Source organism: Cydia pomonella, chromosome 21 (genome assembly GCF_033807575.1).
Source record: "Cydia pomonella isolate Wapato2018A chromosome 21, ilCydPomo1, whole genome shotgun sequence".
Taxonomy (NCBI): Eukaryota; Metazoa; Arthropoda; class Insecta; order Lepidoptera; family Tortricidae; genus Cydia; species Cydia pomonella.
Window position 1 is genome coordinate 15,842,691 of NC_084723.1, and position 25,246 is coordinate 15,867,936.

General features: G+C 41.3%; 3 protein-coding genes and 1 long non-coding RNA gene across 5 annotated transcripts in view; 3 read left to right on the forward strand and 1 right to left on the reverse strand.

Annotated features, from left to right (window-relative positions):
* Positions 1–8,986, forward strand: part of LOC133529874 (uncharacterized) — a 42,540-nt gene extending 33,554 nt beyond the window's left edge. The window contains exons 20-21 of the mRNA XM_061867676.1: positions 1,100–7,901; positions 8,831–8,986. Of these exons, the coding sequence (XP_061723660.1) occupies positions 1,100–6,180 (5,081 nt within the window). The 3' untranslated portion in view covers positions 6,181–7,901; positions 8,831–8,986. The remainder of the gene's footprint in view (positions 1–1,099; positions 7,902–8,830) is intronic.
* A 728-nt stretch (positions 8,987–9,714) lies between these two features.
* LOC133529731 (THO complex subunit 3) lies at positions 9,715–24,555 on the forward strand. Its single transcript, XM_061867531.1, has 6 exons — positions 9,715–10,039; positions 11,557–11,678; positions 19,506–19,641; positions 22,468–22,733; positions 23,193–23,293; positions 23,604–24,555. Exons 1-6 carry the CDS (start codon positions 9,842–9,844, stop codon positions 23,768–23,770), a joined length of 990 nt encoding a protein of 329 aa, XP_061723515.1. The 5' UTR covers positions 9,715–9,841; the 3' UTR covers positions 23,771–24,555.
* LOC133529732 (uncharacterized) lies at positions 12,488–13,792 on the forward strand. The gene is made up of 2 exons (XR_009801191.1): positions 12,488–13,061; positions 13,327–13,792. It is a non-coding gene; the product is annotated as an uncharacterized LOC133529732 (long non-coding RNA).
* On the reverse strand, positions 13,791–16,731 carry LOC133529730 (uncharacterized). Of its 2 annotated transcripts, none has more exons than XM_061867530.1 (3): positions 16,110–16,731; positions 15,487–15,660; positions 13,791–14,887 (listed from the first exon to the last, which is right to left on the reverse strand). In XM_061867530.1, exons 1-3 carry the CDS (start codon positions 16,299–16,301, stop codon positions 13,796–13,798), a joined length of 1,458 nt encoding a protein of 485 aa, XP_061723514.1. In that variant the 5' UTR covers positions 16,302–16,731; the 3' UTR covers positions 13,791–13,795. The 2 variants fall into 2 exon arrangements, with proteins under 2 accessions (XP_061723514.1, XP_061723512.1); XM_061867528.1 differs by having other exon boundaries at positions 15,475–15,660.
* Positions 24,556–25,246: the final 691 nt, after the last annotated feature.

The following is a 25,246-nucleotide window of genomic DNA, read 5'->3' on the forward strand; positions in this document are numbered from 1 at the left end:
CCGCGCGTGGGCGGCGCAGCTGCGGCTGCGCGCGCTCGTCACCACGCGCCACTGCGCCCCGCTCGCCTGGGCGCGCGGCGAGCGGGGCAGCAGCGACGCCTCCATGGAGCACTTCCAGGAGTTCACCAGCGAGAGGCGACGTGATGCCAGAGGGGAAGGTTGGGCCCTACAGCTTAGTGGATCGAAATGACTAAAAAATGGACATTCGCATTATTTTAAAACCCTATTTATACAAATGCTTTTTGGTTGAAAATGATATAAGGAATAAACAATGTTATATAAATTCTTTCAAAATAAGGCTTATTTAAAGCAGAAAAATATAAAATCTGTTGTTTTTTTTGTATGAAACTGAAAAATAGGTATCTTATTATAAGAAAACCGTTACCGATCCCGCTTTCCAACCTTTAGAATATAATTCTCCTACTTAAAAACAGTAGAAAATAGTAAACAGCTTATCTAGGTAGGTGCCCGTTTTTTTTTATAGTCCAGTCAAAAGTAAGTAAAAAACAACACTTTTAACAACACTAAATTATCATTAATATGTCGTTAAACTATTGAAAATAAAAAAATTAAACACTAAGAAAAATGTTGTTTTTTACTGACTTTTGACTGGACTATAAAAAAACGGGCACCTGCCGAGATAAGCTGTTTACTATTTTCTACTGTTTGGCATCGAGAATGGCAAAAGATCGACGCATTTGAAGTGCTAGAGGAATATGTTGAGGATACCCTGGATCGCCATGCGCACAAATGTATCGAACCTTTCACAGCTTCTTGTCCGAACTCTCCTATCCACAGTTTGACAGCATCGCATATTGTCCTACTTCACTACGTCGTCGTATATTATACAGATTGCTATGCTAATATTTTTTTGATGATAATAATATTATGAAATCATAAATTGACATTCATAACTTCTTACTTTACGAATAGATACATACAGGCTGTAACAAAAATAGTGGGTAATCAGAACGTGATAGCGAATATGCCCGGACTCCCACTATTTTTGGTACGGCTTGTTTCTTGGACCTCGTATATATAAAATTGACACAGAAATATTATAATATAATATTATTAACTCTTATTTTCTGTTATCCAGCTATCAGGAAGGGCGCCAAAGCGAGACTGACCGACCAAGTCACCATGGAGATATTAGACAGGATCCCCAAGCGGTACGAAGGCGGCATACTGTCCTTCGAGGAGCTCAAGCCGGCCATGGCCTCGCGGGAACCTCAAACTGCGATAGCGCGCGCCGTGGGACACCTACTGCCTTCCGAGCGGAGGAAGCTCCTCGACGAGGACTTCACGCAATACTCCCTCGAGTACGCCTACAGGCACCTCGCGCTCCCCTCGCAGCCCGACAACAAGCTGTTCCGCGGCGTGACGGTGAGCGACGCTTGCGGACAACGACTCGGCAACGCCCTCTACTCCAGCGTCGCCGACACCTCCACCGTCTACGTCAAGAACTGCTCCAACAAAAACTGGGCGAGGACGAGGCGGCCTACCGTCGCTCACGTGGTCCGGGACAGCGACGCCGGGTACGACTCCCGACAGAGTTTTGAAGAAGATGAGAAGAAAGAAAAATTAGAAACGTTTGTGGAAGAAGACGAAGGCAGAAATATTTTTGACGATGATTTTTCCGACATTCCGATTAAAGAGGAGAAAGCCGATTCGAAGGATGATGTCAACGTTGGCGAGACAAAGGATAATATAAATTGGGTCGACGATATTGACAACCTTGAGAGCGCTGGCGTCGAAGATGACGACGAACGCAGCATATTCGACAGCGACGACGAGGTTGAGCCGCAGTTCGACCCCGAAACCTTCAACAGAAAGGAGGTCATCAGAGAAATGATGGCAGCCGCCTATAAAAACTGCCACACAAGGGTACCGGCGCGATTTTTAACTCTGGGTGAAAGACCGCTGAAGAAGAAGCATAAATTCCCACGTGAGGCGCCAAACGTTCGGGAATACAAGTTCGGCATCGGAACCGAGTACTGGGCCAACAAGCTCAAGGAGCAGGAAGCGGCGGCCAAGGTCGAGGATCTCATAACCACCTACAGGGGCAACTTGCACAACGACGTGTTACACCAGGTGGAAGAGCAAGTGCGCGCGTTTACAAACGCTAATAAAAGTGCCGACATCATCGAACCCGCGACTGAGTTCGCGGACCCCAGCCTCCACACGGACGGAAACGGCATGGAAGCCCAACATGTGGATGACTCTAGAGACGTGGAATTAATTGAAAATGAAGCAAAAAATGATAAAAGTAACGACGAAGACTCGTGTGAAGAGCATGCCTACGACCCTGTTCTTAAAAGCGAAGCTAACTTTGATGAAAAAACGCACGACGTTAAACAGCTGTACGTGAAGCTAAAGGAGCTCCCGCCGGAGGCGGAGCCCGAGCGAGCCGCGACTCCGGCGCTCGACGACGACATCGTCGCGATCGTTGACGAAGCCATCCGCCAGGCGAAACGTCAAAAAATATATAAAAAGGAGAGAATTATCATAAACACCGATATCGATCACCTGGTGGATGATCCGAAACGTATCACCAGATATAATTACTGGTTCACTATATTTCATGTAAGTAAACAGACGAGGATATTCAACGGACCGTACCGGAGACTCGAGAAAGAGTTTGAGAATAATTCGTCCCGCAGCTTCTGGTTCGTGCTGAAGGAGTGCTCCGCCGTGTTGGACGTGTCGCCGTTGCGCCTCTACCGCCTCGTCACCGACATCGAGCAACAGATGATTAAACTCCTGCCCAGAAAGCCAAGAAAAGGAAATGAACCAAAAAAAAGGGGAAGACCTCGCAAAAACATGGACAAGAATCTTTCAGGAAAAAGTGGCTTACACCGGAGACCAGAAAGACTTCACAAAGACTTCAAAAAAGCAAGCGCCTCCCAGAGTCAGCACCGGCCAAGAAAACTAGGAAGACAGCACGAAACCTTAGATAGGAACCTTTCAGAAACTAGCGACTCCCAGGAGTGGAGGCCAGAAACACTCGGCGAAGACTCAGAAGATTCAAGTACCTCGGAGGATCAAGACCGGCCAAGGAAACGAGGAAGACCGCGTAAAACCCTGGACGAAGAGGTTTTAGAAAACAGCTACTTGCAAAGAGAAAGATCCAGCAAACACTTAAAAGAGTCGAGCACCTCTAAGAATCAAGACAAACAAAGGAAACGAGGAAGACCGCGTAAAACCTTGGATGAGAGTTCAGAAGATAGCGACTCGCAGGAGTGGAGATCAAAAAAATCCAGCAACAACTTAAAACATGCGCAGAATCAAGGCCAACCAAGAAAACGGGGAAGACCTCTCAAAACTCTGAGGAAATTCATTTCAGAAGACAGCGACTCAGACTCGCAGGACTTGAAACCTCGAAGATCCAGCAACGACTTGAAAGATGCTAGCACCACGCAAAACCAAGACCAACCAATGAATAGTGGAAAATCTCGCAAAAAATTAGATGGGAACCTTTCAGAAACTAGCGACTCCCAGGAGTGCAGACCAGAAACACTCAGTGAAGACTCAGAAGATTCAAGCACCTCGGAGGATCAGGACCGACCAAGAAAACGAGTAAGACAGCGCAAAACCTTCGATGAGAACCATTCAGACACTAGCGACACCCAGGAGTGCAGACCAGAAACTCTCAGCGAAGACTCAGAATATTCAAGCATCTCGAAGGATCAGGACCGGCCAGGGAAACGAGGAAGACCGCGTAAAACCCTGGACGAAAAGATTTTAGAAAACAGCGACTTGCAAAGAGAAAGATCCAGCAGGGACTTCAAAGAGTCGAGCACCTCGAAGAGTCAAGACAACCCAAAGAAACGAGGAAGACCACTTAAAACCTTGGATGAGAGTTCAGAAGATAGCGACTCGGAAGAGTGGAGATCAATAAAATCCAGCAACAACTTAAAACATGCGCAGAATCAGGGCCAACCAAGAAAACGGGGAAAACCTCGAAAGAATCTGGGCAAATTTATTTCAGAAGACAGCGACTCAAACTCGCAGGACTTCAATCCTCGAAGATCCAGCAACGACTTGAAAGAAGCTAGCACCACGCAAAACCAAGACCAGCCAAGGAATAGAGGAAAACCTCGCAAATCATTGGATGGGAATCGTTCAAATACTAGGGACCCGCAGGAATTTTATGCAGAAAGACTCTGCGAAAGGGCAGAAGATACAAGCAGCTTGCAGTATCGACGAAGGAAACGAGAAAGACCCCTCAAAGCCTTCGATGACACTCCTTCAGAAGACAGAGACTTACAGCAGTCGAGATCAGAAAGATCCAGAAAACACTTTGAAGATGAAAACACCTCACATGATCAGGACCAACCAAGGAAACAAGGAAGACTCCTCAAATTTTTGGATGAAAGTGTTTCAGAAGACAGTGACCCGCCGGGGGCTCAAAGCAGCTCACAGAATTACTACCCACCAAGGAAACAAGTAAAACCCCTCAAATTCTCGGACGAAAGTCTTTCAGAAGATAGCGACTCGCAGCATTGGCGATCAGAAAGACTCGGCAAAATCTCAGAAGATGTTAATACCTGTCAAAATCGTGATCACCCAAGGAAACAGGGAAAACCCCTTAAATCCTTGGACGAAAGTCTTTCAGAATACAGAGACTTGGAAAAATGGAGACCTGTGAGATCCAGCAAAGACTTAGAAGAGTCGAGAACCTCGCAGAATCAGGACAAATCAAGGAAACAAGAAAGTCTCCTCAACTCCTTGGACAAAAGTCTTTCGGAAGACAGCGACTTGCCGAAAAGAAGACCAGAAATACCCAATACGTTAGACTCGAGTCTTCAAGAAGATGAAAGCGCCTCACAGAAACAGGAATACCACAGGAAAGGAGAAAGATCCCGAACATGCTCGGATTCGAGTCTCCAAGAAGATGAAAGCGCCTCACAGAAACAGGAATACCAAAGGAAAGGAGGAAGATCCAGAACATGCTCAGATTCGAGTCTCCAAGAAGATGAAAGCGCCTCACAGAAACAGGAATACCAAAGGAAAGGAGAAAGATCCAGAACATGCTCGGATTCGAATCTCCAAGAAAATGAAAGCGCCTCACAGAAACAGGAATACCAAAGGAAAGGGGGAAGGAACCTTCTGCATAACCAAGAGCATCCTAAGAAGCGAGGAAGGCCTCTTAAATCATTGAACGAGGATCATCCAGCAGCAAGTACCTCGCAGAGGTGTACCCCAGAAAAATCCAGCATGTACTTGGATTCGAGTCTCGAGTCTTGGAGCCCCTCACGAAACCAGGAACCGCCAAGGAAAAGAAGAAGGCCTCGCAAATCCATAGATGGAAGTATTTTAGAGCTAAGCGCCTCAAATAAGGGTTCCCCAGAAAGATACAACAAATTTGACTCGAGTCTTCAAGATCAAAGCACCTCAAGACCCCACAAATACGTAGCTGGAAACCTTCCAAAAGGAAACACCTCTAATAGGAGCACTCCAGAAAGACCCAGCACTCATTTAAGCTCGAGGCTTTTAGAAAGTAGTAGCACCTTGCAGAGCCAGGAGCACCCAAGGAAATCTCGAGGAAAGAGCACTTTGCAAAACAGGACCCCTGAAATAGCCAGCACAGACATGAAATCGAGTCTTCAAGAAGCTAATAACGGCTCAAATAACCAGGAGCAACCAAGAAATCGATACAGACTAATGGATGGGAGTCATTTAGAAGCAAGCGCTTCACAAAAGATGACCCCAGAAAAACAATCAAGACACAGCATATACTTAAAGATTGCAAGCCGTTCACAGAAGGAGAAGTATCCAGGAACGAAATCTGTAGAAGTGACCCTTTCGGAAGTAATGAACATCTTGCAAGAGAGGAGACCAGAAAGGCTAAAACCCAGCAAATACCTAGAAGATGCAAGTGATTCACAGAACAAAGCTCATCCAAGTAAACAAGGAAAACCATGCAAATCCATGGACTTTTCTGGAATAACAGACAGGAAACCAGAAAGACCTAGTACATACTTAAACTGGAAACCTCTAGGAAATGCAAGCACCCCGCAGAACCAAGGACACCTATATAACCCAGAACGATTCAGCAAATACGTTGAAAGAAGCCTTCCAGATATAAGCGCCATTCAGGACAGTACAGCTAGTTTCTTGCGGAACAAAACAGAAGAATATTCTGAAACGAAAGTGATTAGTTTCGATCAATTCTAGTGACTATGTGATATGGATGGATGGTCTGTCCAAGGCGTATTGTTGGACGCAAGACATGATACATCCTCATTTTATTTACACTTTGTACATAGAGAATCACCTGCAAAAACGTGTAAAATCAGTGTATTGAGTAGGAACGAATGAATTATAAACTGTAAGTGCGGAGGGCGTCTCTGCTGTATACTTTGCTTTTTTAGCATTAGAAATAAGGTAAAAAAATCTTAATATGTCTTTTAATTCAAAAACGCCAATTGATTGTATATGTATATGATTTATAATTGTTGTTTGTGGTGTGTTATGATTTATATTTTTTTTTTCTCTGCACCAATTCTAGGTATCACTGTTTGGCCCTATAGTTGACTGGTAGAGAATGCCATTTGGCATTAAGTCCGCTATTTGTACATTGTTGTGTATATTTTGTGCAATAAAGTTTAAATAAATAAATTAATAAATATTTAAATACAATAAAAATACGCATCAAAATCTCTTACCTTATTTCTAATGCTAAGAACGGACTATAGTAAGTACCTATTGTACGAACCCGATTCGTAATAATGAATTAAATTATTATTTTTGATACGTATTCCGAAAACTGTCAGTGTTACGTTGGTATTGCTATTAACCCTTAACCCTTTGAACGCCACGCCTATTAAATGTAACGCGCCATAGTAAACCTTATTGGAATACGTGAAGGTCTATATTACCTACACTGAAACGCGCGCGTCAGTTGACGTCTTGGGCGGTCAAAAGGCTTTATAACTAGATTTAATTTAGATTTATAGGCTTTTAGACTTTTGACTTTATAACCTATTCTATAATATAGTTTCAGAAGCCAGGTTAATTGTTACCTAAGCTGCTAGCTGTAGTGTTAAGTGTTTTATAAATTATGTTATTTTTACAATAACTTGTTTTATTCCAACACACGTGGAAAATCGTAGACCCAAGTTTGACAGCTGAAGTAGATAGCGCTGTATAATATGAAAATTACGGAGCCGTACAGCGCCATCTACATTAGCTGTGCAATTCAAAGCACGGATTTGTTAAAGACTTACATACCCTCTTATACATACAATCAATGATGAACGACTAAATTACATATCTTATGGGACATCAAGTACATTGAAATGTTTTATTAGGGTTCCGTAGCCAAATGGCAAAAAACGGAACCCTTATAGATTCGTCATGTCCGTCTGTCTGTCCGTTTATGTCACTGCCACTTTTTTCCGAAACTATAAGAATTATACTGTTCAAACTTGGCCGCTTTTTATTTTTTCGGTAGCATTTGTTTTAACGGAAATAAAGAGGTTGCAAATCGAGTAACAGAACTTAGTAACCAACTAGGTAGTTGAAATATGTATTACACCATGTTGTACGTCCGTGATAAAACGTAGTAATTATATGCTCTTTGGTCCGTGATTACACCTACTTCGTCGTAACTGCCAAATAATTTCAAAATTAAATTTCGAGTTCAACAGTTGAACGCGAAAGACAGTTACTGTCTTTCGCGTGTCATAGTGACGATAGTCAATTGGCCGTGTCCGTGTGTCTTGTATACCTATCTATTGAGAAATAAAAGTAATTTAGTGGGAATGTTGCGAAATTGTTTGTCGCTCCTGAATGGGCCGGCCAGGGCTCCGAGCCGCACCGTGGTGCCGGCGAGGAGGTGGAACCAGTGCACCATGTGCATCAGCCTGCCGCCGCGGAACCCGCACACGCTTGGAGTAAGTTTGGCGCCGAACAATTCCTCTTCCAATAATCCAATCCTACTCCGAAACTTTCTATGCTTGGAAGTTCATTGCTTGAAACCAAATCTACATTGCGGTCATTTTTAAGGAGCTATAGGGGTGGCAAACCTTTTAACGCCTAAGGTATTAAATCTTTAAATACGCCCTTGATTATAACAGATGGTTTCAATTCAGTGACAATTAAGTAACTGACGATAGGGATTATATTCAGGAAGGTGTACACTCTGACAAACCCGCTTTTACAGGAGTAAAAGGCGTGAATTTAAAATTCTCTTTGGAAGGACAATATCTTTCCCTGTCCTTTCTAACAAAGTTCCTGAAACCGTCACGGGTATGCCATACCCTACCTAGGCGTTGAGAACGTTAGAGTCACACTTATTTATTTTGGTTAGTAACAACTAACAACATTGAGTTATTATTAGTATTAGGTACAAACAAGGTTTCAAAAGTAGGTATCTACCAAAGTTGATGTTTCTATATCTAGAACAATTTAGAAAGTAAAAGATATAAGTACTTTGAAAGTAAATTTTAGAGAATTATCTTTATTTGGAAAAGTTATCCGGAATATCAGATACTTTTGGCGCGTTGTTTCATCCGCTACTATTGATGCTGACTGTACTATAGAGAAGCCATACCAAACAATGAAATTGTCGCAACCGCAACCTGTACCATGCGACCAAAACGTCGTAAGCGCCGTAGAATACACGGCGCTTACGTGCAAAGAGCATAATACAATCACTACGTTTCTAACGTGTTTAGGTCGCGAGATTCACGCTCCGCTTCCATGGTTTGTTGTCAAAAGAACAACAACTCAATACTTGTTCCCTGTGCCGGTTCTATTAATACGCAGTAAGTAATAATAGTTGAATGAGTAACAATAACGGAAGGTCATTGTTGTGTCTCAGGAGTCGGTGGCGCACGGCGCGTTCATGATGGTGGTTTGGCTCACGCCCTTGCTCGTCCTGATGTCACAGATCAAGGTCTGGAGACGTAAATATGGGTCAAACTAACCTGAGGGCTAAATACGCGTCTATGTCAAAAATAAATACAGTTTAATTATTCTTGTTGTTTTATTTCTTATTCCACTATAATAACTTTACTACTGCCGTTTGTTGCATATTAAAAAGTATATAAAGGTTAAGTCGCTGTTGCATGTGTAGGTCACGTGGACGGAAGGACGAAGACCTGCAGAAACCGAACCTTTCTCAGTAAGCAACAGGTTTTTAACCCTTTGAACGCTTGTCATAAACACAAACATCACTCAAACGATGCTCGAACGGCAACTCCCGGGCGCAAGCGAGCTAATGTAAACCTTGTGTGGTTATTTTGACAGCGTACGCTGCGTACGTCATTCATGACATGACACCTATAGCTGTCCTAGGGTTATATTGTATGTCTATGTTTTATACATACATCTTATCATGTTTACATTCCTTAGAGACTGCATTTTGACGTACATACATGACAGTAGGCACCTACGTAGCGGCGGGCACGTCAAGTGAGCAACGCGCGCACAGCCCGACTTGAGCCCGACTAAGCTCTGCCCTCTGCCCGAGAGTGCCCGAGAACGCCTGTAAATGTAACGTCTGTGCGTAAATGTCACGTCTGCGTGCGGCGAAAATGGCACTTTGTACTGAGCGGACTCTCTGCTCCGGCGCGCGCCGCCGCTATTTACTTTGTGGCACGACTAGTAACGACGCCTTTAGGGGTTCTTGGCGTTCAAAGGATTAATGAACGCACCCGTAATGTTTTTTTGATGTAGCAACCCTAAATTGACAATCGAATCGGACATCGGACAACAAATGTCAAACCGGCTCGGCGGGGTGCTCCGCCCGGTCGTTTGCAAACCAGATTATAATTATTTACGTGGTTGCTTTATAATTTAGGATAATACACTTTTATATCATAACACAATCATGAAGGAGCCGAAGCAAACTCCTATAAAAGAGTTGGCCGAGTTACGCGCGTACTTCGCGTCGCATAACGCGGTCCGCGAATACGTCGCACATTCGTCCAAGGTGCACTCGGTAGGCTGGTCGTGCGACGGCCGCAAGCTCGCCTCGGGTTCCTTCGACAAGACCGTCGCCATCTTCAATCTCGAGCGGAACCGACTGGTGAGCTTGCTACATGTTTGTAGGTTATGTTTGTTTACAACGCGAAGCATGTTGTCACCGAAGCTGTTGTATGACTTGTATTTTTATCTGAATTTAGTACTTGGTAAATTAACTGCTCAATGTCAAATGCCAAGCCATGTTTTTAGTCATAGCCATTTGAACATGAACTAGCTTTTTCCCGCGGCTTCGCCCGCGTACTAAGGAAAACAAAAGGTTCTTAGTTTCACCCGTATGTTTGTATGAAAGCATGTAGGTATGTATGTTTGTCCGCGATTATTAGATTTAGAATCATGTTCTGAAAAATGCATAAACTTACACAGAGCACGCCAGATAGAACTGGCCGTAGGAGAAACAGTCTTGCCGTAGGTCTACTCCGGCGAATTTGAGAGTTTGCCCCCTGCGACTTATTTATGGACATCGCGAAACAGACCTTCAGGGGAAACTGGAGCCTTTTGAAATCAAAGGGAAGATAATAAGTAAAAAAGAAAATAAGTAAAAATAATGCATGAAAAAAGGCTATCTAATACCTACAGTATAAATAACAAACTGAACTAACCTATCACCCCTACCTACTAACGGTATACATACTAAGGAAATGTAAACCTACTAAGAAAAAAGAAAGAATAGGCCACTACCACAATCCATCAAAATCTAAGGGTCTACCGCGAAGCAAGACTACTCCCTCCTCTCGTCTCGCCGTGCTGCCCACACTCGCCTTAATAGGTTAGGTACCGATTGACAATGATAGAGATGGCACCGAATACAAATTAAAATATTTATTAGGAGAACGCGGGTCTCGTTCCATACCTCAAAAGCTAAAATAGAACCCTTATAGGATCACGTGTGGCTGTCTGTCAATCCATCTGTTACCACCGATTTGCTCCGAAACTACTGGACTGATTGAATTGCAATTTGCCAAAAATACTTTCAACATTTTTCATGTCCACAATATTACATTTTAAAATCATTCAATGCCAGTTTCGTAAATAACGTCCCAAAAAACCATAAAACGACACCCATATTGATATTTAGTCATTTCAACCCCATCGCACCCCAACAGGGGATTTGTATTTCACATCTACCTCGTTAGATTTTACAATCGTTGTTATTTTCGTAATCAGCGGCCTGATAAACCATAGAAATAATACCCATGTTGATATTTAGACTTTGTCACCATATTTCCTCCTTTTAGGGGTTGAATTCTCAAAAAACCTGAAACACGTGTTTACTCATTTATCGTTAGGAATACTCTTGTAAAGTTTCGAATAAAATAGTCTGACTAATCTAGTTTCCCCAAACAAACTTTGGACCCCAATTTCACCTCCTTGGGGGTGAATTTTGAAAAATCCTTTCTTAGTGCAGAAGGTCTAGCTTCTAAAGAACCTACGTGCCCAATTTGGAATCTCTAGAACCAGCGGTTTAGGCTGTGCGTTGATATGTCAGTCAGTCAGTCAGTTTCTTCTTTTATATATTTAGATTTCCTTTTGTACTGGAGTGTTTTGTTATTGTGATTATAGGTGCAAGATTTTGTGTTCCGTGGACACACAGGGTCAGTGGACCAACTGTGCTGGCATGCATCACACCCGGACCTGCTCAGCACAGCCAGCGGGGATAAATCTGTGCGCATCTGGGACACCAGGTAACTTGAGTAGCCGATTGTAACTTATTGTGGTAGATATTGTGCTGCAAAGCATTAGGTCCTGTGACGTCTTGGCTCTGTTGTATGACAAGGTGGTAAATAAAACACAGATTATGATCGCATGCTTTGCGACCCAGCTGCTCGCTCGGCACTTGACAACGAATTGTCGACTTGCAGGTAGTTTCGCAAATCATATTTTTATTGTGTAAACGTCACAGATCCCCTAGTGAACGTAACAAGTAAACTTTGTAGCACATGACTGTGGTGCAGCTGGGAGGGAAAATCCCCCATACAAATTTGAATACTCGAGCTGTAGCCATTTTGGTGGATAAAATGTGTATGTGGACTGGTCGATTTTAATCATGTTATATATTGATAAGCGCTAAACAGCGAAATGGAATAGGGATTTATTGAAGTTTCGATATCTTCACTAAAAATAAACGTCATAGATATGCTAATGGATAATAAATATTTCATAATATATTAAATAACTCAATTCTTGCGGAAAACTTATTTCAATAAAAAAATCGAAAATTCCCTTCATGTATCGTCAGGCACGATAAATAAAATCGTGACCTGATAACTACAATAAAGAATAAAAGCGTTTTTTGATCATTTTAGGGATAGCTGATCCTTTCAAGTAAAATTAAAATTGTAAGAAATGTCGATAGTTTATCGATATGACTTTATATTGTTAATCGTACATAGAAACCAAGTGGTTACGGAGACTGCTGGCTTCTTCTGCATCTATTGAATCTCATATATCTATGTAGGGGGGACTACAGGACACATTAGTTATATGCTAGTTAATGGGGAATGGATGAAAATATTAAATGTGCCTGATTATTTTTCTGGTCATAGGAATAACCATTTCTAGTTACAGAAAAAAGTTACAGATTTTTTGGTTGCGTCATACATTTTATAAAAATAAAAACATTTTGCTTCACCGCACGTCCGGCCCATTACGGCTGTTAAGAGAACTTTCTAAGTCTTAAAAAGTTATCGCTATTTGAATCTGTGGAGCGCATGACATTGACAGTTGATTGACAGCTTGTCATTGTTCTCGCGGAATTCATAACCTTTTGTGCTCTCATCTGGTGAACTGGTTTCTTTGTATTTATGTGATTATTACGACTCGCTTCCCCACCCGGACCTCTGATTTTGCCTGCTCCAACGACGACCTTCGCTTTTGAACCCCGGACCTGATTTTGATAGCAATTTCGACGACCCCTGGCATTTGAATTCTGCAAACATGGATACCGCTGCTTTTGTTAGAGCAAACTCATCTAATTTGCCAATAGTAGACCCATATATGCTTATGGAGTTTATGAAGAATAGCGACAAACATAATGCCGGTGAAATAAGAGATGCCAAAACTTTGTCGTAAGTATCAACCTAACCCCTATCTCATTACCGCGCTTTATCTTGATATTGACCTGGCAAGCGAAAAATTAACACGCGGGACCTGGGTCATTTTTCATAAAATGTTTCAAATTAAAACAATATAAATTTTGGACATTTTTCATTTTGTAGCAAAGTAATCACATATTTAAATTTGCTTTAAAGTGTCTGTGGTTCCTTTAAATTGGTAACATTAATCCTATTTTGTTATAAAAGGAGAAAGTACTTAATTGTTTGTTTGTTTAAGGTCTTCAAGAGAATCATATGTTGAGACTGCTATTGGATATGTTGAAACAAAGCGGACTGGGAATCTTTGTGATGTGAGAGCTAAAGTTGTTCCTGAACAAAGAATAACAAGCAAATACTATGTTGTGATGTTCCATTTAGAACGAGGCTACACCTATATGCAGTGCCAAGGAGTCGAGCCAATCTGAAATACGCAGGCAGCCGACTTCACTTGGGATGCGATCCGGAGGGAGAAGCTAGTACTGGGGTGCCCCTGGCCATAGATGAGAACAGTATTCCATGTGGGGGCGCTTATAAAGCTGTGGGCCGGTGTGAAATACTGTCTCATTTATAAATCTATCTAGCACCCCAAAGCTTTTTGGAGGCTAATTTGGCCTTACCCTCTACATATATGGCCTAGGAACTGGACTTACCTGCCTACTACTCGAGGTTACCTATGGTATATGATAAAATAAAACAACATAATATCATCAAACGTCTTTTATTATTGGATTCTGAAGATTACTTAATCCGCAAGCTATAATGACCAGGTCGTCCAAATATTTTAAATGTTTGTTATTAACCACAGAGTGGGGTTTTAACATATGGAATTCCCGTAATCTCCTAATTACACGCTCAACGTGCACCCTCAAACTGGCAATCACCTTAGTTTTAATTACGTCTTTTTTTGTCATTTTTTGATTGGCGAAGACACTAGGAGGTCTTAAGAGTTTTCCATTTTTTGTGATTAAGAGTGATTCAATCTCCTTAAAACCACGATCGGCCATGATTACTGCATTTAGGGGAAGTACATCAACAAAGCAACTGTTCTTCGTGATGGCTTTATCAGATGTACGTCCCCCATAACCCTGTGAGATGAATGAAATGTATCCAGCGGGTGTGCAGCCAATCAAATATTTCATTGTGTTGCATGATTTGTACTGCGACCAAGTCTGCGCCTGCTTCTCTGGATCGCTGGGTTTTTCTATTTGAATCTCGAAACAGTCTATAATACACTGTACATTCGAATATCTGATTTTAAATGCTAATGGTAAAAAAATTTTTATTTCTGATAGTGGTGGTAAATATATACAATTTTGAAAGTATGTGGACAAAACTATTTCAAACACTAAATGTATGGTTGACCTGGCCATTTGAAATTCTTCACTCATCCTAGCAAAAGAGTCATTGTTTTTTAATTTAAATAGACATATGATAATATGAAATGCCAAACAAGAGCACTCCTGGGCAATGAAATTAATAATCCACCAAAAGCTTTTTGGCAGACCTAAAAACATTTTGGGTTTGTTAGTAATAATTTTTAGTAGGTGCTCCCTGCCACGTTTTTCAATATCCTCTTGTTGAGCACTCGAAGACGAGTCGAAGTTGGATGTCCCAAACAAGGATGGTGATTGATTGGGACTCTTCTCAGTGTTCGGTAGTTGCATCATTCGTGATGGCATCACACTTTCTTTTATTTTTCGCCCACGGAATTGAGTAGCTATGGTTTGAGTCTTCGGCTGGGCCAAAACAAACTTGTTTGAAACACCTATTCTTTTATCACACTGTATAGCTGCATCTATCTGAAACAAAAATGCAAAGAATAAATAAACAAAATATAATGCAACTTGTGACCCTACAATTTAACAATCACAGAAACAGGTAAAAGTTTATTTTTAGGTAAGGAAAGTGTGCATTTATTAAATTCAAATTATTAAAGCCACACAAGTTGTAGTAGGTGCATTTGTATATAAATATTTGACATTATATCCATTCCTGTGTTCTATAAATACATCTTCATGCACAAAGACCACTAGTAATTTTTACCTATACTTTTTCAGTAGGCCTAGCACATGACTGGCGCTACAGTATCTCGCAGCGAGATAGACTACCCGTCTTTTTCTATGTTAATTTAAGAGGGGCGGGTAGTCTATCTCGGCGCGAGATACTGTCGCGCCAATCACGTGCTAGAGCAGGTCAAGTGCTTATTTAACAATACTACGTTACCATACATTAGAACTTGTAAATTAGTGATTTAAGAAAAATTTAAAAAAATAAATAATTAGCACAGGTAGCAAAGTAAAGTTGGAATTTAAATTCAGTGTGTCAGATTAACTATACCCAATAATATTAATACATTTATGTGCGCAACACTATTGTGAATATTTACACTGTCAGAGACCTGCATGCCAGCATTGTCAGCAGCACTTGAAGTTGATGGCCGATTAAGATCTTCAATATTCTTATTGATTGCACTTAATGGTTTTTTTGAAAAATTCTTAAGTATGGCATTTATTTTCAGTCTTGGCTTTGCACCAGAGATCCATTGTCCATAATTTTCCAAATCTTCTTCAAACTGTAAAAATATTAGAAAACATTAAACTAACAGTTGTCATAATCTTCCAAATGTTCCCCAGTATTTGCTGTAGCTCACTTATGGAGCCTGGGGTCTGCTGGGCAATATAACATTAAGTATTGGCATAGGCACACATTTTTTTAACTGGAGGAAACTAGGCATTGTTTTGATCAGCCCAGTTTCCTCATAGTGTTTTTGTTCACCATGTACTGACAAATACCACATGTTATTTTAATACAAAGTGAAAATTCATTGATATGACAAAGGGTTTAAACATGACATAGCAGCATCCACATTAATGTAATGTATTAATAAAATTGTTTTTTACCAGCTTACCATAAATTATTCCATCCATTATTCCACAATTTAAAAAAATGCCATATCATCAAAACTAACATGGGGGGTAATTCATTTTTTTACAGAATGGTAAACAAAACAAGGTAACTAACATTTAAGTGGTCCGCACAGCAAAACAGTGCTCGGTTTGGACAGTTCCTGCCAACCAATTGACACCAACGTTGTTTCAGCTCTTTTCTTACAGTAAAAAACTTCAAATCCGGGTTTTTCAGATCAGTCTTGGAGCACGTTGGTATAAAGCATGTTTTAGGATCTTTATATAGTTTATAAGTGTTTGTATTCATGGTGATGAACACGGTACCAAACTAATAGTCCAGTTTCAGTTGCAGTGCAGTCGTCCGGGGTTCAAAAGTGTAGGTCGTCGTTGGAGCAGGCAAAATCAGAGGTCCGGGTGGGGAAGCGAGTCGTAATAATCACATAAATACAAAGAAACCAGTTCACCAAATGAGAGCACAAAAGGTTATGAATTCCGCGAGAACAATGACAAGCTGTCAATCAACTGTCAATGTCATGCGCTCCACAGATTCAAATAGCGATAACTTTTTAAGACTTAGAAAGTTCTCTTAACAGCCGTAATGGGCCGGACGTGCGGTGAAGCAAAATGTTTTTATTTTTATAAAATGTATGACGCAACCAAAAAATCTGTAACTTTTTTCTGTAACTAGAAATGGTTATTCCTACGACCAGAAAAATAATCAGGCACATTTAATATTTTCATCCATTCCCCATTGGCAGGCGTCAAAAATTATGAAAAATTTGTCCCATAAAAGTTGACATTTTTCCCTGTTCCCGCTGTGTATTGTTGTTTCTTGTATTTCCCCCACCATGTGCTTTACACTGCACATACATATTCTCAAATTTCTAGACAACAGCCTTATTGTTTGATCTGGCTAGACTAATACTTAATAGCAAGACATTTTAAACTAGTCATAAATTGGATTTGACTTTTTTAATGTGTAATGTCTACATCAGATACATTGCAGTTTCCAATGTGCTCAAAAATTTCTAAATATACATTCTTGTTTCAGCAATAGAGACTTAATATACTTGTGAGCGTCTTGGCAGCTCCAATATGTTTAATATCATCTGTATGGTGAAGTTCACATACATACAAGTCAACGTCCCAAATATATATTTTCACAACCTTATTGTCATTGTCAGGAACTCAGAGGCGTGTAAATATATTTATCAGTCGCGGCGTGTCACAAATATTCGCAGGGAACCCGGAGCTAATTTTGCTTTGCTTTTCTCCATGAACCGATCATGAAAGTACTCAAGGGCTTAAATTAGACAAGCCGGTGGGAATCGAGTTCTTTGAATGATCCGCCACTGATATTTATACAACCTTATTGCCATTGTCAGTGACTCAGAGGCGTGTAAATATATCTACACATACACAACCTTATTTGACGACCGGTTTGGCCTAGTGGGTAGTGACCCTGCCTACAAAGCTGATGGTCCCGGGTTCAAATCCTGGTAAGGGCATTTGTTCGTGTGATGAGCATGGATATTTGTTCCTGAGTCATGGGTGTTTTCTATGTATTTAAGTATTTATTAATATTGATTTAAATTTTCACGAATTTTACACATTATTAACTAACACAAACGGGACTTAATCGCGTATTAAGTTTCAAATTTACCTCCGACGTTTCGAGGACGGCGTTGTCGCCGTAGGTTTTATTAATATTTATATATTATATATATCGTTGTCTAAGTACCTTCAATACAAGCCTTATTGAGCTTACTGTGGGACTTAGTCAATTCGTGTAATAATGTCCTATAATATTTATTTATTTATTGTCATTTTTAGTGAGTTAGAGGCGTGTAAATATATTTACACAACCTTATTGGAAAGGAGCATGATAGGTGTACGTAAGACTGACCGGCTACGAAACACCCTAATTAGGAATAGGATGAAAGTCCAAGACAGTGCCACAAAAATTAGGAGACTCAAATGGAAGTGGGCTGGCCATATCATCCGAGACCATACAGAAATAAGAAGTAATAGAATGCTTACTCCATCCATCAGTTTTGGTACCGAAATGCTTAATATTTTCGCAGTCGACATCTAGCATCGAGTAGCGGAACTCTTAATATTGTTACTCGACAATAGATATCGCGGCAAACAAAAAGTCTAATGCTCAACGATTTTCAGCTAATATTATAACCAGAGTAAGCGTATGAGTTGAAAATAGAGTTCCGGTTACTATAGGCACAGACAAATGGAGCAAGCGAGTCACCCAATAGTACCCAAGAGAGGGAGAGAGAGGGGCGAAGAGACCTCTAATGAGATGGGACGATGACATCGCGCAGGTAGCTGGCCGTACCTGGAGCAGAGTGGCAATAGATCGGAGAGAGTGGAGAAGGTTGGAGGAGGCCTTTGCTGAAGGGCAAGCAGACAAAGAATACAAATGATGGGAGATAATAGAGAGATAATGTGTTCTTTGTACTGTAAATAAAGGCTATTTTTATTGGCATTGTAAGTGACTCGGAGGCGTGTAAATATATTTACACAACCTTATTGTCAGTGACTCAGAGTCGTGTAAATATATTTACACAACCTTATTGTCAGTGACTCAGAGTCGTGTAAATATATTTACACAACCTTATTGTCAGTGACTCAGAGGCGTGTAAATATATTTACACAACCTTATTGTCAGTGACTCAGAGGCGTGTAAATATATTTACACAACCTTATTGTCAGTGACTCGGAGGCGTGTAAATATATTTACACAACCTTATTGTCAGTGACTCAGAGGCGTGTAAATATATTTACACAACCTTATTGTCAGTGACTCGGAGGCGTGTAAATATATTTACACAACCTTATTGTCAGTGACTCAGAGGCGTGTAAATATATTTACACAACCTTATTGTCAGTGACTCAGAGGCGTGTAAATATATTTACACAACCTTATTGTCAGTGACTCAGAGGCGTGTAAATATATTTACACAACCTTATTGTCAGTGACTCAGAGGCGTGTAAATATGTTTACACAACCTTATTGTCAGTGACTCAAGAGTCGTGTAAATATATTTACACAACCTTATTGTCAGTGACTCAGAGGCGTGTAAATATATTTACACAACCTTATTGTCAGTGACTCAGAGGCGTGTAAATATATTTACACAACCTTATTGTCAGTGACTCAGAGGCGTGTAAATATATTTACACAACCTTATTGTCAGTGACTCAGAGGCGTGTAAATATATTTACACAACCTTATTGTCAGTGACTCAGAGGCGTGTAAATATGTTTACACAACCTTATTGTCAGTGACTCAGAGTCGTGTAAATATATTTACACAACCTTATTGTCAGTGACTCAGAGGCGTGTAAATATATTTACACAACCTTATTGTCAGTGACTCAGAGGCATGTCAATATATTTTTGGAATGTTGACTCGTAAAGGTGTTATCGAACTCAATTGTACTAAGGTTGGACTTGTAATGTTTTTGCAAGATTTTAAAACTAACCCATTCCGCAGATCCCGCAAATGTGCTGCAGTGATCCCGACTAAAGGAGAGAACATAAATATCGCGTGGGCCCCCAATGGCGCCGCCATCGCCGTCGGCAACAAGGAGGACCTCGTGTCGTTTATCGACACGCGCACTTATAAAGTGGTGAGTGACGCGACAGACTAAGGACAACATCGGCACCGCGTGGGCCCCATCGCCGTCGGCAACAAGGACGCCTCGTCTCCTTCATCGACACGCGCACCTACAAAGTGGTGAGTGACAACACAGACGAAGGACAACATCGGCACCGCGTGGGCCCCATCGCCGTCGGCAACAAGGACGCCTCGTCTCCTTCATCGACACGCGCACCTACAAAGTGGTGAGTGACAACACAGACGAAGGACAACATCGGCACCGCGTGGGCCCCATCGCCGTCGGCAACAAGGACGCCTCGTCTCCTTCATCGACACGCGCACCTACAAAGTGGTGAGTGACAACTCAGACGAAGGACAACATCGGCACCGCGTGGGCCCCAAGGGCCGTCGTCCGTCGGTCCGTCGTGTCCGTATGAAAGCCATCGTATTCACGTATCAGCACCTATCCGTTATTTTATCAAAAACCATCGTAGAAATCTGATACTTTATCAAAATTGTTTTAAAACAACAACGGACCAGTTTAAAACATTGACAATGAGAACGTCTTCCTTCGTTGTCAATGAGTTTCTTTTTCGATCGAGACAAGACGAGATCGAGACGAGATTATAAATTAAATACAAGTCCTATTGAAACAAAATAACTATCAGCGTATTCCTCGTTTCAATTAAAATGTAGAGAAGCAATAAAATTACAGGGTCAGAAATATGAAATGTTGTTAATTAAGGTTTAAGTAAACATATCCGATAGGTTGGACTTTGCCGCCCAATCCGCTGCCTACTACATTATCGTTATAGATTGGAATATTCTGATTATGTATGTACTTATATTTTATAGCACATATGGTAAAACCCGTGTCAATTTAATAATGAGTCGAAATACCGTCACCAAAAGATATTTCTACATAGCTATATTTCTTATTGCTGTTAATTAAAATATATTCTTAAATCACGTAAAAACGGATTTTCGTGACATTTCGACACGTTACTATCCGTCATCACATGTACTTGCTGTAGATTGCGTATCCCATTGTTCCTAGCTCTGTTAGAATAGAATTGGGACCTACACCTATTCTGCTGGTCAGGCCTCGTTGCTCCTCGGGCAGCCGCAGGTTGGGAGCCACGTCCCGTGCCTCGCTGTCGGCTGCTTTCATTTTTGAATAATTATCGAGAAGTGACATGGCATGGCAATGATAGTTCCATTCAGCCAAATAATTAAATAAGTTTTTTAGCGGAATACGTATTATTTGTCATTTTCTTTATATAATTACAAAATAAGTATTTACTCGTGTAATAATATTTTTTGTACGTAATAAATGTATAATGGTGGAATATATATTTTTTGTGGCCGTATGGATTACGGATTAATTGCATATTTTTTAAAGGTTTACATGACTCTCTTGTAGGGATGCCACACATTGTCCTTGGGCATTTCTTTTGGGCTATAAATGTCCTATCGATGTCTGTAGAATTGCCCCAAAGAACTAGACCATATCTTAAGGTTGATTCGACATACCCGTGATAAGCCATAAAAATTGTGTCTAAATCGGAAATCTTACGAAGGCGACGACCCTATATAAAAATACAGTTTTGTACCACCTATAATTGTAATTTTGTTTCTTGCCTATTATTTCCAATCAAAGCTTTCCACCTAAACCCAGGTCAAAAACTTTTCTGTAAGACGATCTTCGTCTCAAAGTGTTCTAGTTCCATCATTCTTCAGCAAAACCAAGTATTGGTCAAAAAAATAATTACCAAGTCCTAATGACGGACCACTTGTACACTCTGCGACGATGATCCTCTTATAGAAAAGTTTTTTTTTTTCTGGATATCATGGGTTTAGATGTTATACTTTGATTGGAAATACAAAATTACAATTATAGTACACACTTGTATTTTTTTCGTAGGGTTTCACGTTTTTACAAGAATTTCTGTGAGTTGGAAAAAATGCCGGTTTTCATGTTTTTATTTTACATCCAATATTAAGAAAAGGTTACGATTAATTTTGAAATAATGTCAAGTAGTTCAGAAGAATTATAAAAAAATAACCAATATAATTGATCTTATATCAATATAATCTTATTGATTGCTATTATATTGCACACAACTGTACATTAAATAAGTGTCGTAGCGTGCTTTTCTTAACTCCTTATTTTTATATAATAATATGTATATTATTGTATACTATTCTTAGCATTAATTGTGACTTTTTTAACCTGTATTTCAGTTCATGTTGGTAATCATTATGGTTGTACAAAGGATCTAATGTATCTCTCCAATTTGTCGGTATATTACATATTTTTCCAAAAACAAGTTCAAATGTATTTGCTGTATTTGCTTTCGGCATGAACAGTAGAGTAGTAAAAGCAAACATCAGTAAGAAAACCATGTCCTCCAATTTTGTTAGTTGGATGTTAGTGCACCTATAGTTGGATGATGATAGGCAGGTGAGGTTAAATGTGTAATTTTGAAGAGATCACATACTTCATGTATCGTAGATGAAATAAATTCTGTGCCGCGGTCGGTATCAATTTCAAAGTTGTTTATAAATGCAGTAGCGACGGCTGCCGTGGCCTTGTAGTGAGCGGGCGCTTCGACATGTTTGGTGAGATCGCACCGCAGTGTTCAAATATAACCACACATAATTATTATAGTGCATAATGAAGGGGCCAACTAAATCGAAGAATATTCTACTAAAGGCTGGCATACCTGTGTCACATAACTTTACGAAATTTCTGTTCAAATCGGTGCAAAGTTAACTTTGACGGAATCTAGCTTTCAACATGTTCCATCAACATGCGACATACTAGTTTATGGTCTACATCTTCACAACATTCCAGGTGACGGAAGAACAATTCCACTTCGAAGTGAACGAGATCTCGTGGAACAACAGCTCGGACCTGTTCTACCTGACCAACGGACTGGGCTGCGTGCACATCCTGTCCTACCCGGGACTCGAGCTGCAGACCGTGTTGAAGGCGCACCCGGGCACGTGTATATGTATTGAGCATGATCCGACGGGGCGGTACTTTGCGACGGGGTCGGCTGACGCGTTGGTTTCGCTGTGGGATGCGCAAGAATTGGCTGCGCTTAGAGTATTTTCCAGGTAAAAATATGGTTTTGTTGTTGAAACTTTATTATTGGGAGTACAGAGTGTACCCCCTTTTTTACGAAGTGGGATTGCACTTACGCACGGTGTGTGGGATTCGCCGCTCCTTTCCCCCTCCTAGTGAGAGTTCATCCTCTTTGCCGTTCATGAGGGCGCGCCGGGACCACGAACATTTCACCACAGCGCCCTCCGACAGCCCCAGCTTATCGCCAGGGCATCCGCGCAATAGAGGGTGGGGATCGGAAACGCTCGAGTATAATTCACGGTTCATGACACATCGCCTTCCTACATTATGTACGAAAACGTTTCGAAGCGGCATCATGCCTGTCTTGTGCCGCGCTTTCACTTTGCGTCGTCTATATATAATTTGCGCCTAAAGAAGTATGTTTACGATCCCACACAAGTAATTTCGTAACTATCTTGATGGTGATCACGTAACATTTGGTGCTCGTCCAGGTTGGAGTGGCCGGTGCGCACGCTGTCGTTCAGCTTCGACGGGCGCCTGCTGGCGTCGGCCAGCGAGGACCACGTTATAGACATCGGAGACACGGAGACAGGTATATTCTACTATTCAAGCTTACAAACCTTAACCTTTTGGACCCCAAGGACACATAAAAATATCGAGAGAAGTGCCCGCGACGCAGTGAACAACGTTGACACGTTCATTGCCACCAACCTGCTCGGCAGGTTTTCCGTTCGCAAGTTCTTTTCGGTTCAAAGCAGAAAAAGGTCGCCATACGGTACGAGCGTAGCGCGTTCGTCAGCTCTTATGAATTTTTAGTTACTGTCCTAGCAATTCTACAAAGGCCCAAATGGTGCCGAGTGATAATGTTGTGAACTGTTACTAATGCTGACTTGAATCCACAGGAGAGAAAGTAGCCGAGATCCCGGTGTCCGCGGCCACGTTCACGGTGTCGTGGCACCCGGGCCGGTACCTGGCCGCCTTCGCCTGCGAGGACAAGGAGCCGCCGGAGAGGAAGAGGGACGCCGGCAACCTCAAGCTGTGGGGGCTGCCCACCCAGGACCGCAACTAGTCACAGCCCCGGGAGGAACTTGTTGCACCGCACCCGGGGCACTGGGGCTGGCTCCCGGCCCCTGTGCGCTCACCTGCCTCCGGGGCCCCTCCGAGAGGAATTGCGACGGACATCTGACCGGGCCTCGACTCCTAGAGCTTACGGAGGCTACCTTCAAACCTGGCCCAATACGGTGTCAATAGAATTAAATTTTGCCCATTTTGAAACAATTGCATCCTACAGAGTCTGAAGAAATATTAACCAAATTAGCTCCGAGTCGCCATGATTGACGCCCTATCCCTGACCAGAATGGCTATGTGGTCTGGAATGGAACCATGGAGAAAAACTCAGATCTAAAGTATTAATTAGTTGCTGAGGGGCTTCTGCAAATTGAACACGTGAGTGACTTTTTGTAAATATAAAGTGCGAATCATGACGTGTTAAACGAAAGTGAGACAATAGTTTATATAAGTGAATGTGAAGTGATTTGTGGCTTTCAATAGAGCCGTTAGATGTCACTTTATATCATCCTCGTCAAATCGAAATATGTATGTGGAAGTGTTTTAACATTTTCCATCTTGCTCGAAAATTTTATTTCATGTGCTTATTTCTTATTCAAATGCTTATTTCATGCGGATATACTGAAGGACTAAGGCATGTATTGTTCCCTCGGGAGTTATGGATTGTGAAAAAAAGGCATAACTGCCAAGGGAGTTATACCTTTTTTTTGCCACTAATTCATACAAACCAAGTAGGTATAAATGAGTTTTACTTTTAAAATATTAAATAATATAAAATATTATTAATTATTTCTTTTTATTGTTTATCTTAAAACATATTTATTTGATTCATTTAATAGCTGTTCAAACTATTTATACAGAATTTTCAATCATGGCTGAATGCCGGATTGGTCTGTGCCGGCGGGGCGACACTCCTCCTTTCGGACATTCTCGACTCCGTCCGGCTCTGCATTGCTTCGAGCAATTCTTAGGGTTGGCACTAGTGACACCTATAAAAATTCGTAAAACTATGACAGTTTGCAAAACCGCCATTAAGGAAATAATATACAACGTGCCCACAAGGAACACGAGAGATTTTGACAGTATTATCCCTGAGCATTTTTTTTTTTTACATTTCGCCTAGTTTCAGTGTTAAAACCAGTTAATTTTACTAAGTGCAAAACGCCTTTTTGATGAACGCCAATGTTGCCACTATAGGGACCGTGCGCGTTGGAGGGTCTGCCATCTTGTGGCCTGAATCGGAACCATAAACATGTACATTTACACGTCACGTGTTTGCTTGTGCATAGTTGGTTCTGCCATCTTGTGGGCTACATCGGAACCATAAACATCACATTTACGCCTCGCGCCAAAAATCTGACGGCTCCTGTGCTGCCTCCTACAGTTCATGCACGCTCCCTATGGGACCCAGTCCAAATATCCTTATTGATAGATGTCAAAAAGTGACAAGTAACACTGCAAAAACTAGCTTTTACAA